This window comes from Patiria miniata, unplaced genomic scaffold, assembly GCF_015706575.1.
Source record: "Patiria miniata isolate m_02_andy unplaced genomic scaffold, ASM1570657v1 HiC_scaffold_2, whole genome shotgun sequence".
In the NCBI taxonomy this organism is placed as follows: domain Eukaryota; kingdom Metazoa; phylum Echinodermata; class Asteroidea; order Valvatida; family Asterinidae; genus Patiria; species Patiria miniata.
This window is the reverse complement of record NW_024037058.1, coordinates 11,154,856-11,169,290: the sequence shown is the minus strand read 5'-3', so window position 1 is coordinate 11,169,290 and position 14,435 is coordinate 11,154,856. Positions and strand designations below refer to the sequence as shown.

Genomic DNA, 14,435 nt, shown 5'->3' with positions numbered 1-14,435 from the left:
ATACTGTATGTAGCAAAGATGTGTCGCGTGACGTCATCTTAAATTGTTAAAGACATCTAGAGAACTACATGTACATGTACAATACGATGCAGACAGAGATGTTTTATAGGTGAATGTGAAGTGATGATGTGATTTTCTTTTATGGAATTTTGAATTTTTTTTCATCTCTTTAGTACATGTGTATGGGCAATTCCACACTAATGGGCCCAAAAGTGTGACATTTGAGAAGACCTTTTAGTTTTGATGATAAAACTACCATCTTGGTCTGCCAATTTTTGCTGTAACTATTGCAAGCTTCGAACAAATATCCTCACCTGCATGATATAACTGGTTTTGTATTTTAGAAAATATAGTGATATTGTTTTAAAAAGTGTTACATATGTACGAAGGACAGACATTTTCGATAAAGTCACAAAGTAAGCATACAATTTAATCATGCCCTAATGTTGACTTATTTAAGAAGATGTACCCTGGAGGAATGCTGTCAGTCAAAACCTAGAAAAATCAGAGTCAATGTGAAGAATTATTTGATACTTTGTACTCAGGATTTATACCTACGAACAGATTGGACATTGTCACAAAATGTCTGTCCCTGTTTGTACATAACCCTATAATCACATCATAAATGTGAAGCCAGTGTGAAAACTGTTATATTTTTGCTTGATAACAATGTAAAATGGCTTAATATAATGTCACCATGGTCACTGGAAGTTCCTATTAGAAACTGAATTAGTCCTAAGCACCCTTTTCCTTGCAGTGTGACTGTCTACGTTACATACATATCACACAGAAAAGATGCCTGTTACATGTATTTCCTTAAATAAAAAAAGATATCATCTTTTGTCTCATCTTGTCCTAGTCACTTTCAACTTAGCAAGGTATAGGAAAAAAAACTAAAGAAAACACTAGCTCATCTTTTACCCTTTATATGCAACATCCATAAACTGCAGACAGAGCAGTGAAATGTATGTACCCCCAAAAAACGTGGCTTTTTGAACGTTGTGTTTCTCAGAAAATATGCTCAGTATGATTGAAATGTTAAATTATAACGGAAGAAGAAATTCTAAACTTCATGTAAGTGAAAAAATCGCCATCACTGATGCCGAAACATCAATACTGGTTTCTGACAAAGCTGACCTTAAAGTTGTGAAGAAATCATTTGAAAACGTCCCCATATCTATGTAATTTCTAGGCATCCCCACACGTTGTTATTTCACGAGTAGTTGAACACTAATATCATCTTTTTATCTTCCGAATTTCAGCTTAATCTGTTGTTGCAAACACTTGTGTTACACCTAGAACTATCTCCCAAAAAAATTTCGATGAGGATTTTTTCCCTACCTATTAAACTCAAGTGCATGGTTTTCAGGTTGGCCAATTTGGGGGCAACAATGACAAAGCGCATATCAGCATATTAGCGTGACTCCGCGTAACTTCATGTGGGTCTCAATAGTGACCAATGGAAGCCGGCAAAAAGGTTGCTTTTATTAATTAATAACTCGTGAAGGAGGCAATACTGCAAAGTTTTACTGCACACCATAATGGATAGGAATCTTATGAATATTTGTGAGTCTTTAAAAGATTGACAGAAGTGTTACAACTTTTAAAAATGTACATAACCAGGCCTATTTTTCCAATTTCAACGAAAAGTACTACACATCAAAATGATTTTTAGCACTTCTAGTTGGATCCTTATGAGGGAAATGAACCCTGAAAGTTGCATGAAGATACAGTCTTCCAAACAGGAGAAATTGATTTTCAAATACCGGTAGTTCGCCCGCGAACATCAACATGTCTGTGTGCATGTTGTTTCATTCAAAATAAAGTATAGGTTTTCACGGACAATTTTGGAAAATGTGCACATGAATTTGTAAAAAAAAGCATTTTTTTTTCGTGCGAAATAGAATGAACGTTCCAAATCCCTGTTTCTATAAGTAACAAATGATAATTCTATTTCCATGAAGGTGCATTCAGTCGTTAAAAAATCAGCGTACAGGTTCCCGAATGTGCACTGAATTCGGTGTATTGAAATTTCATTTCTGAACGAAATTGAAGGCACATCCGCAATCCTGTATTCCTTTTAATTTATCATCAAACTATCTCGCTAAATGTGCAGCCGATTTCCTGCGCAGCGTTGTTTAACGTATGCCTGGTCAAGCATTGGAATTCATTTATGTGTTCACAAAAGAAACATGAGAAATGTTTGATTGCATGATTGAATATTCATGATGATTGAACTAAACCAAGTTGTGTATAGTCTTTTGAAACATACAATACAATAAATCCTACATAAAAACCTAAGCTGAAGACAATCGTTCCTTTTTTTTGCTCAGCATTTGCTACAAACGCATCATATAACCAAGCAATCGAACTGATAAAATGAGAGAGAACTTTAAGAAATACAGAAAGATGTTAAAATACAATTAAGACAAAGAACCAACAATAAAAGTATCCAGATCCCATGTAACATGACACGTGGTGTTTCCGTTACCGTCCCAATAATAGCCTACAAGACTACGTGTACTTTGATTGATTTTATTTTGGTAAGATTTATTACCTTTTTAACATTTAATTTGCCTATTTATAATAAGCCTTTGTGTATAAGAACAAACATATTAATGATCAATTAGGCCTACAATACATTGATTAATTAATGAATCAATCAAAGCTGTATCGTGATTTGTATAGGCTGTACAATCTATTTAAATTGAATGCAGACTTTGCGAATTTAAATTATGACAAATGAAAAAGAATGTTCAATTCAGCCCGTGTCACAATAACAAATCGATTTTCTGCGAATTAGATTGCACATTCGTAATAATCGGCAACACTTTCGTTAAACCGAAAGCCTAATCACGTTTTTGCAATCCTTTAAATGAAACGTTATTGCACATTCATTTATTTGAATGATGCAAAATAAAATCGAAAGCTAGTCATTGCGAAAATGAAACTAGGATATGTCTTTCCCAAAATCAGCGCCAAATTGAATTTTTATTTTACAAATTCAAATGCACATTTTCAGAAATTGTCCAGGAAAACCTATATTACGTAACCTTTAGAAATCGGCCTTCGCAACCACATGGCTGATATACATAATGTACATTCTACATGTAAGCACATATGACAGAAACTTGTATTGTCTGGGGTCAAGTTACAAATAATTTCACGAGATGTGAGGACCACTGAAATGAACGTTTCAGTGCTTAGCACAGGAAAGTATTACACGCTCTCCACTTGACTTTCAAAAGTTTATAAGCCACTTGACCGACTAATTCCCTTATGGCTTAAATGCAATAACAAACAAAATCTAAAAAAAATTGGGGGAGGGGGGAAATCTGATAGCATTATAAAACAGTAGCCCACTTTACACTTGAAAGTTCTCAGCCACTTACTTTTTCCAGACATCAAACGGCCAAAAATGAATGCATGTGGCATATTTAAAATAAAAAAACATTAGGCCAAAAAAAAAAATAAGTTGGTCTCTGGTCAGCGGGCGCGTCGATTTTAATCCTGCGCATCAATCTTTCTTTTTTTCCAAAATGTTCCGCGGTAGCTCCAACAGCGCCCTCTATTGCCGCACCTCCTCAATTTTTTTTACCAAAGAGCACCAAGGAATGGGAAATTGCACCAAGGCAAATGATCGAGAGCACCAAGGCAAATAATGGAGGACACCAATGTTCATGAGGACACCAAATAGCAAAATAGTACCCCACCTTGTCTGTACAATCCAAGCTTGAAGAAAAAAATAAAAAGCCGCGTCGCCGCGTCAATTCCGGAACTTTGGTCTCACCAGAGATCGAATATTTTTTTTTGGCCTTATAAGGACAGAAATTTCACTCCTAAACAGGAAACAGTCATACATACTTACGTACGTGACTGTGTGTGCAGCTCGAATGTTGAAAATTTGCACAATTTTCCTGCTTTTCTCTCGTTGTTTGCGAAACATTAAGCAGTTTCCACGAAGGAAACACTATTGATTTACAAGTTATCCAAAGATTTTACACTTTTTGGTACCGAGGTAGCGAGAAAAAAAAAACAATAAACCATCCACTGTGCATAGTACATCCACATGTACAGCACTACCATGGTGTAACTTGACCTGAGCGCAACTGAGCTGCCCTGCAAATACAACTCGGTTAATTGCCTGGGCTTGAGAATTTCAAGGAAGGCCGGTTACCGGTACTTGTGGTGATTGCGGATTTTCCGATGAATTTGCACACCATCCTGATCATTTGTTTAAAAGGACATGCTAGCCCAATGCTTTACCCAAACCTCAGTAGGCTTTACATGTATGCTGAATTAAGAACAAAAGTAAAAGTCTGCTATTAATATTTAGCCTGGTAATACAAGACTATTTTTAGAAATCTTTGTTTAAGCGGGTTTCACATTATCTTGCAATATGGATGGCGATCTGACAAACAGCTCTTTCAACAATTCGATGGAGAACCCGTCATTCGAATTCAATGACTACAAACAGAGAGTCATAGTGGCCATCATGTATCTGATCGTGATCCTGCTTGGAACCGTGGGCAACAGTCTGGTTATCCTGGCCGTGATTTTGTCCAAGAAACTCCGTACCACCACCAACACCTTTGTGGTGAGCCTAGGCGTAGCAGACTTGTCAACTTGTCTTGTTCTCCCGTGGTCGGTCGTTGCGATGCTCAGCATGAACGGCTTTCCGGGCGGTGAGTGGGTGTGCAGCGTGACTGTCGTGGTACAGGCTACAGCTTTCGGTTGTAGCACGTACACCCTGGCCTCCATCGCACTGCAACGCCTTCTGCTGATCAAATGGCCTATGACTATCCATCCAGTCATCTACACACCAAGAAAGATTGGCGTATGGCTGGCAGTGGCTTGGTGTATCCCGCTGCTTGTCACCCTCATCCCACCACTTGCAGACGTGGGTGCGGTAGGATACAACAAGAAGTATCATCTCTGTGGATTCCCATCCACCCATTCCCGCTCCAAAGACTACGATCTCATCCTGGTTTTTGTGTTATACCCTATCCCTCTCATAACCATCATCGTCTGTTATATTCTCATCTGGAAGCATCTCCGCAATCACGCTAAGACGGTGACGACGCCTGAATCCTCAGCGAAGTTGGTGACCACCCACATGACTGTGGAGTCACAATCGGTAGCTACTGTGAATACATGCAGTAACCACGCACGCACATCGACACAAGGAACCTTCCGCAAATCCCAGATGAGTCGCCGTATGACCGAGATCACCAAGAACATGTTCTACATCGTCTGTGCCTTCATGTTGTGCGTGACTCCCTATGCCATCTGCCTGTTAAAGGACGGCACTGACCCGTTCCTACCCTACGCCCTTGCGATCCTGCTCTTCAACAGTTGTGTCAATCCGCTCATCTACGCCACCAAACACCGCGACTTCAAGACCGTCTTCCGTTGCATCCTGCGCCACAAGTGGGAGGACATTCCAGAACCCTCGGATTTCCTGAAGACGCTGATATCGGGTGAAAGGCCATTCTGTGGAGGGGGCGGTGTGGTCACCTGAAAACTTTGTGGACTTTAGCCTTTTTAAACATGATCTTGTTAAAACCATTACGATTACATTTAGGCCTGATCGTATCCATTTTCTTTTTGTGTAATAATCACACTTTTCTTAATATCGGTACGACACTAGGGTGAAATCTACAGTGGATAATTATTCAAACTTTAACAGCTGCAACAACAGCTGAGCCATTTTAAACTCTCATATCCATGCAGCAATTGTAACTTATACTGAGGACATCCACAATGTGCCTGGTGTGACCTTGACTCGGATAAAACTATCAGTTATTTAACAATTAAAATATTGTATAATAGAAGTAAACTTTATGCAAGTGCTTTAAGCATTATAATCAGTTGTGAGAAATTATTGCGATGGGGATGGTGGACATGTTGTTGAAGATTTATTTTTGCAATTACCGGTACATGCTTTGTAAAATAAAAGGATATTTGTATTGAGATAAACAATTTATAGGCGACACATTTAAGTTTGTTGTTTTTATTGACAGAAATTTCACTGCTAAACAGGAAATAGTTGTATACTTATTGCCGATGTTCACATATTGCAAAGTTGAACAAATTTCCTGCTTTTGTCAACCTTTGCAAAGCCTTCAAAATGCTGTTTCAATGAAGGAAACAGTGTCAATTTACAAATTTACCACATAAAAAAACACAATTGGTGGTCAAAGGAAGTGAAAAACAGTGAATATGTGGACACACGGTTAACTGCCAGGGCTTTCCAGGAAAGCAAGTTATTTGAATTGATTGCGGTTTTTCCGATGAATTGGTACAAAAAAGGCCACGTCAGCGCAATACTTTGCCAAACTTCAGTAGGCTTTAGCGGGCCACATTCAACAAGGTCCATCGTGGGAATTTATAGCCAATCCGGACACAAAGCAAAATATTTTCGGTATCGGTAAAACCGTTATTTTTGTTTCGAGTTGAAGGCCATTCAAGCGATTTCGAATTTTAAAAAAATAATTAACGACTTTTTGCTCTTGTCCATAATCTAAGCCCAATCGTTTCCTTCACTTTGAGAAATACAATGTACAATGTAGATCTTCTGAATATCTTTTACAAAAACATTTTGCTCTATTAGTTTTGTCATAGACTGAGTGGACTGGATCTTGTTTGTAAACACAAGTACATTTCAAACAATAATAGGGAGTCGGGAACTAGGGCAGGTTTTATGGGCGGAAACCATTTCAAGCTACATGAAGTTCCCGACTCCCTTTTACCGTTCTAAATGCACTTGTGTTTACAAACGTGATCTAGTCTTCTCATTATCATAATCGATGCATCGCGCTCGGTAACGGAATCGCACTGGGGATATGGGGACCCATCAAATGTATGCTGGGCATGATGACCACATCGCATCGTTTAAACATTAACACGAGTCAGAAATTTAACGTGATCGCGAGGAGAGCTCTCGGAATTGAACGGGAAATGTCACTTTTCATCCGGATCGTAAGTAAACTTCAGTACAACCATTTTAATCATCGATGTCTACTTGTACCTCAGGTGGCGTATCTAGTAATTTGTAGTCCATTTTGAGGGTGAAATCTGATGTTTTTGTTAGGCAATGTTGGGTTTTTGGTCAAGGACAAAATTGTGTCGACCAACTGATGCGGTTTAGCTTGGACCCTACCATGCCTACTGTACCAAACCATACGTCCGAATTTTAAAAAGGGGATAAGTTGGGTCCAAGTTACTCGGACTAGGGGTACCCTACGACTAGGTACCCTAACTTTGGAAATTTCTGTCCTGGATGAGAAGATAATATCGATCAAAATCGGTACCAAAATTGCTACATCACCTTTTAGCATTTGGGGGAGCATCCGAATCGCCTGTTTGCCCATATTACTACACCTACAGACATACGGCCAGGGGCAGTCCGACCAACTTAAAATATGTTGTAAATGAATGAGTTCTAACATAAAAAAACACCTTTTTCCCAAGATGTTTTCAGTTTTACTGAGCCTCTTGGATTTGCCTTCAATGAAATCACAAGAAGAGGTGAATGGGAAAGATTTCCATTTACGAAGTTCACTCAACACCCTGTGTACAAACCCTATGAGAGTGGACTGAAAAATTCTAAGTGTTTTCTAAGAAAATGCTTGTATTTTCTCACTGCTCAAATTGACTTTGATGACATGAAATTGCTATCTGGGGGCTTGTTAGTCAATACAGAGGAAAATTAGTGAACTTCGTATATGAAAATCTTTCCGGTGAATGATTTATACATTTGGCGGCAGCGCTGACGGGTAGCGTCCGTTTCCGGAACTCTTCCCTTGTTTAGCCCCACTAGTGTGGCCGTCGGTATGCTGCGCTGAACCTTTGGCCACACACCGTGGTACCGCGCGCTACTGAGGACGAAGTTTTTCATAAAATTCAGGGCAGTTTCTTACATTTTCAGTTTCTTACTTTCTTATGGTTGTATTCTATGATGTCTCCTATCACTTCTGGGATGCTTAGCATGTGCTTAGATCTAATGATGTTCCATTTTCCGAGATATTCTTCAATCTTTCTGGAGCCCATAATGCACTCGTGAAACGTCTGGTGGTGGCAGCCATTTTGAATGTGACAAGAGATGACCTCAAGCTGTGACGTCGCCGTTTATGCAAATTGCTTGTCGAGCGCGCGAGGGCGCGAGTTGCAAATGCGACGGCTGTTTCCTGTGCCGTAGATCCTGAATAGAGATCGGTGCACGTGGCCCCCTGACGATAAATGCATGGTACAGGAAACAGCCGTCGCATTTGCAACTCGCGCCCTCGCGCGCTCGACAAGCAATTTGCATAAACGGCGACGTCACAGCTTGAGGTCATCTCTTGTCACATTCAAAATGGCTGCCACCACCAGACGTTTCACGAGTGCATTATGGGCTCCAGAAAGATTGAAGAATATCTCGGAAAATGGAACATCATTAGATCTAAGCACATGCTAAGCATCCCAGAAGTGATAGGAGACATCATAGAATACAACCATAAGAAAGTAAGAAACTGAAAATGTAAGAAACTGCCCTGAATTTTATGAAAAACTTCGTCCTCAGTAGCGCGCGGTACCACGGTGTGTGGCCAAAGGTTCAGCGCAGCATACCGACGGCCACACTAGTGGGGCTATTCCCTTGTTTAGTCGTTATTTTTTTTTCATCCAAATGAATGCAAAGTCCTGAATAAATTCTTTGGATAAAAGGAGTTAATATTCGTCTTTGTGTCAGGACACTTGTTTTATTTTGAGAGCCATGCTGATACTCATTAGCACTGTTTGAAATTAACTAGTTTTGTGTGGTAACACTAGTTACACTGGCCCAATGCAGACATAATGCACGCACCCAAGTTAAGTTAACCAGCGCAAAAAAAAGTGTTATTTCGATGATCGAAAATACCAAATTACACCAAAACTATCATGAATGAAAAACAAACTCTTAGAAAATACTCAGAGGTCTAAAATTTATTTACTCACTTAACGAGCCATCGTCAAACTTGTCGAAATCCCAGCCTTGTTTCGCTTGAGAAGCCATGTTTACTAAAGGTCAAAGCCACATCCCATCCGATTGCGTTAACATCACGTGAAGGCGTTACAGCGCCCTCTGTCGACGGATATTACACAGCCAAACTTGGGGGTGTACAAAATTCGCTGTGTGTACTTTTTGGTCAGATTTCCAAAAATACCAGAATACATTTCCAAAGTGAATCTTTTTTTCCATGTTGTTGGCGTGGCCAATATTTGCAATATGCTCGAACATTTTAAGCTTATATCGTGTACTCTGGAGAATAATAAAAAGGCTAACCAAACTTGTGGCTTTTGGGGAACCTATAGGGGTGCATAAATGTATTCGGGGGGGGGGAGGGCGGGGAGACTTGATACATATTTTTGTTCAATTCAAGACTTTAAACGGTGGGGCAACCGGGGCACGGACATAAGCTTGGGGCCACCCATGCCGCGCAAATACTTCAATTATAAACATATACCACTAAATATAAATATATATATATATATATACCACTAAATACTAACATTAAAAAGGTTCACGTTATTTAAAGACAAATTTAAAGACCATTGAACTACACTGTAGAATGCCAGTTTTATTTCATCTTCCCTTAACCATATTATGTGCGCACCTCGTCCCAAATCGCCACGGGGTCAAAATTAAGAAATATATATAAACAAGTTATTTCATTTACCCAACCCACAACGTAAAAACAGCAAAAATAACTGACAATCTACCAAGGAAATCAATGGTTTCAATGTTTCGGGTTTTTTTATTCTAAATGTTAAGCCCGACTGATATACAAATGATTTTCAACATTATTATTATTTCAATTATTGCTGTATTATTGATAATATAAGACTGCATATGCAGTGAAATGCGCCTTGATTTTGCATGTCTAAAAAGTTTCAAAATACACACTAAAACGTGACATGAAAAAGAAACATTTACAAATATATACATGAACATTTAAACATTTAAACAGTTCCTCTGATATAAAACAAACATTGACAACGGATTTCAGATGAGTTAAAACGGCTAACCAAAGGCTAAAGCTGATTTCTTATAATTATTTCACACTTGTGTGAATTAATAACACGGTTAAAGAGACAGATAAAAGCCGGGGGTCTATCTGTCGGGTATATTTATTCTTGTTCCTCGAGTAAATTAACCTCATGAATCGGTCAATGCAAACACAACAGGATCATCAGTTCATATCTATTGGTCTTTCTTCTGCTTCCGGTTCCTTGGTTTTCGATTTGGGTGGCATCCTTATCTAGATAGAGCAACTTCTTCATTGTCCAGTCTCATCCAAGCTGGGTGGTCCTCAACTTCGAAAACAAATTACAAACAAAGTAAGCAAGCAAACCTAAAAATTTATAAATAAAGACAAAACCAAGCACTATTGGGGGTTTTTAGGAAGGAAAAATATCACAGGAATAAGAATTTAAGTTTTTGATTTTAACTCACCTTAACTCAAGAATCAGTGTAATGTCATGCTCAATAAGCTGGGTCAGTCATGTGTCGGTGATGTCTGCTTCTGGTTCATTGGCATCTAGCAGTGAAGAAGCTCCATCTTCTAGAAGTCAACATCTAAGATTCTCTTCCCTATCGAGCGTGACATAACGTGCAGTTCCAGGATCCCTCTGGCACAGTTGCAGAATGTCCTTTAGAAATATTGTTGGGGAATTTGAAAGTTAGTTTTTTTTAATTGAAATCCATTATTTGATCCGTGTCGAATTCCTACGTTAATAGCAAAAAATAATTATGTCTGGTACAATGTTGAACTTTGGCTTCCAAATGCTGTGACGTCATCAAACCGAAAGTTAGGTGTTATTAAAAAAACGTATTGATACATTATTGCGTTTGTTAAGGTTTTTTTATATTAAGTTCTTTTCATTTTATAATGAGTATGTGTCCTCTCTGAACTAAATCAATATTTAGTTTGCACATTTTGTTTTACTGGTGACGTCATCAAACCGGAAATAACCGGAAAGGACGCATTTTTCTTTTCAAATTAAAGCATTGTCTAAATTGATCAAATGAAAAATTTGCCCGCCCTATATATCAACACCCTACGTTTGTAACTCAACAAACGCCGTACCTCAATTTTTTTTAATTTTTTTTTTATTAAGCTCGGCAAGATCCAAGGTAGCTCGAACTCTAAAATTTGACATTTCCCATGTGCCAAATTTCCCGTTTTCACACCACCAACCCCACTTTTTTGCCTCTGAGAAAGGTCTTGCTTATAATAAATGTTAGGCCCTCTAATTATCTACATTTGATTTGACTGATTTGACTTAAAACTAGAAATGTGATGTCATTTCAGGCAGAAACCTCAATGTTACAGCTATTTCAGTATCAAAATTTGTCACAATTTCGGATATTTTGTTATAATTGTAAATTTTCTCTTTGGGGGGGGGGGGTGATTCGTCGTTGTTTCAGTACATGACATGAGGCCAATGAGCCAATTTTTTCTACAAAATGTCCCACAATAAGCAACTGTTACAGTTTTTCTACAAATGTCCCATAATAGGCAACTTTTACAGAAAAACCTTAAACTAAAACAGTGTCTTCCTGTTACGACATCACAGCAACAGCGCCCTCATTTGTCAAGCCAAGCATGGACATTTTTAAGAGTTTAGGGGTGCACGCCTGTAAATAGGCTAAATCCGTCCGCCGAGCCTCATGAATAAAAGTTATACCCTCAAAATATTCTATATATTAGAGAGTTTGAGAACCATAAAATTGGGGAACTGGAGAGATACGGTAATGAACTTCTAGCCCGGACTTGGGGCTTTCAATTCCGGGCATATTTGGATGCTATTGGGCTCAAAAGTGGCGCTATTTTGCAGTGTTGTAGTCGAGACCGGATAGTCCGAGACCAAGACCGAGACCTGAAGTTTCGAGACCGAGACCGAGACCAACCCCTTAAGGCGGACCGAGACCGAGACCGAAATGGTCCGAGACCGAGACCGAGACCGAGACCGCGGATAATAAATGACAATAATCTAAGTAAAAAAAAAAAGACACTAATTACAGTTGAACAGTCTGTGCTTCAGATGATGATGTTGATGGGGATGTGAAGGAAGTGATTGAAAGCTAGGAATCACTTGTACCTGCTTAATTGTGTCAGGCGAATGTTCTTCATGTTTGCTTCATACCATAAATTACAACACGGCAACAGAATTTGTTATTGTCACGATCAATTAAAAAAAATTGGAAACAACCTAATTTAAGGAAGGGCAAAACCTAATTTGATGAACTCCATATATTGTTGCCACTTTTTTTTAAATATTTTTTTTTAAATATTGTTTAACTACTATGAAATGTAAATCTGATGAAGAAACTCTAACTTAGGAGTACGACAATTTTTACTAATGTTTTGTAATGTTGAAACTTGACAAAAGAAAAAAGTTCAAGGTGGATGTTTCATCTGTTATAGGAACTCGGACCCTAAACTCCACAGTCACCCCTTGGTTTCAGCTATGACTACTAGGCCTAATGGATATTTAAATGCAACTTTAATTTTACATCGGGCCTCCTTGTAAACCTGATTTTAAAAAAAATGGCATGAAGCAAGAAAATATTGATTTATTTTTTTAAATTTCAGTCATAGAATATAGACTTGTACATGTAGACCCAAAAGTTGAGAGGTGGTAGCCAGATATGGATTTTATTTTTTTTTTCTGACTGGGATTTTGCTTTTTGAGGAACAATGGGGTACTTCAAAAGAGCAACCAGAAAATCGAGTCTTATCATTTACTCTCATGGCAACAGTGAGTGGTAACTGGTAAGACTAAGAGTGTGTGAACTCATTGCTGGAAAATCAGGCAGGGAAATTTACTCTCTCTCCAAAATACTATCCCAAATTAAAGAGTAGATTGGGGTCGAAAAGGTCACTCTTTTGGAGCACCTCATTTATTTAAAAAATAAAAAAAAATACTTAAGTTACCGCCCACAGAGGTGGGCTAATAAACTATACAATCCCCGAAAATGGTTGGCCCTTATTGCATAAATTGGTACTTACTTTGCTTTATGTGCGCGACTCAAATTTCGTCGTTTTGGCTGGTCTCGACTCGAGACCAAAATATCGAGACCAAAGGGGACCGAGACCGAGACCAAGACCGAGACCACAGCTCCCGAGACCGAGACCAGCAAGAAGCGGTCTCGAGACCGAGACCGAGACCGGTCTCGAGATCTACAACACTGCTATTTTGACATGTTGTGGAGGGATCGTTTTTCAAGATGGCTACTTTTCCGCTTGGGGGAAAAAAGGCGTCGTCTTCTTTGGGTGAGAATATCTCGAAAAGTCAGTGGTCAATCCACCAAAAAATGAAAAGAAAATGAAAGATGACACATGGATCATCATTTTTCTGTGCAGCTTGAATACCTGTGAGAGTTCTGAGTATTTTTAAAAGAATTTTGAAGTATGAGCATTTAGCACTAGTGTCTATGGGATTTTTTTGGCAGGGTTGCACCCCTGCGCTTTTCAATCAAATTAACCAAAAAAGGGACGTCAAACAGTTTTGAGACATTTAAGAGGAGTAGAGAGTTGCACAAAATATAAGCCCAAGTAAAATTCATGTAATGCCCTTTAAAGACCAGGCACTGTAGCCAGAAATCACGAGCCTGTTTAAGGCCCCTTTATTGTTGAGCCGACGATTTTTTCTATTCTGCGAATCAGCGACTGAAATCAAATTTTCCCTCCAACCCACCCAAGGCCCCCAGCCAGACCGCGGCACGATCGAGCGGCGGTCACTGGCGTTCATCCCCCGATAATCACCCATTGTTTGCTCAGATGGGGCAGACGGCTGGTATCCCTTTGTTCCTGCGCGGTCGCCGCCTCTGCCTCTGTCATCCGTAAAGTCGGCCACTTCTCATCTTCTCTTTTCTCTGTCTGTTTCTTTTTAATTTGTCTGGGCCGGCGGGATTCGCTACATGGTTGGCAACCCACGGGCGAGAGACAACGACAAAAGGCAGCCGCCGAGCGCCGCGCCGCTCTCGCGGCCTGTCTATATTAGATTGGCCGTAATTATGTCAGGGTCACGAATTTCTTGAGTGACAGTTTGATCAGGGGGTTGCCTGTAAAAATGCCGCGTTATTATTGTCGCTTTTGCTATTGTTACGATGCTCGCTGATTCATCTGGCCCGTGGTCCCTTGGGGCCTAGATGACAATTGTCTGCGAATGGATTTAATTAGAGCGGTTTGTATCGGGAATTTCTTTGTTATAAAGTATTTCTAGGTCGCTGACGAAACTACTTTTTGTGCGTGTTAAAAGTCCGTACCAATGTGTAATGGAGTTAATATCCGAATATAAAATTTGGAAGAGTTTATATCCAAAACGCGATATATCCAGTTGAAAAGAAGTAAAATGTGCACGTTTATCAAAGTTTGGTAAGTTAAAATATAAAACAATATAAACGGCTG

The 14,435-nt window shown here is 39.2% G+C and overlaps 1 protein-coding gene and 1 long non-coding RNA gene across 2 annotated transcripts; one reads left to right on the top strand and one right to left on the bottom strand.

The window, feature by feature from the left end:
• The first annotated feature begins 4,399 nt into the window (after positions 1–4,399).
• LOC119726346 (alpha-1D adrenergic receptor-like) lies at positions 4,400–5,521 on the top strand. Its single transcript, XM_038198002.1, has one exon. The coding sequence runs from the start codon at positions 4,400–4,402 to the stop codon at positions 5,519–5,521; it is 1,122 nt and encodes a 373-aa protein (XP_038053930.1).
• Positions 5,522–9,854: 4,333 nt separating this feature from the next.
• Positions 9,855–13,959, bottom strand: LOC119726927. The gene is made up of 3 exons (XR_005270866.1): positions 13,791–13,959; positions 10,475–10,671; positions 9,855–10,335 (listed from the first exon to the last, which is right to left on the bottom strand). It is a non-coding gene; the product is annotated as an uncharacterized LOC119726927 (long non-coding RNA).
• Between the last annotated feature and the right edge of the window lie 476 nt (positions 13,960–14,435).

Coding starts and splice junctions, on each gene's coding strand:
- LOC119726346 (XM_038198002.1), top strand. CDS start 4,400: ATGGATGGCGATCTGACAAACAGCTCTTTCAACAATTCGATGGAGAAC.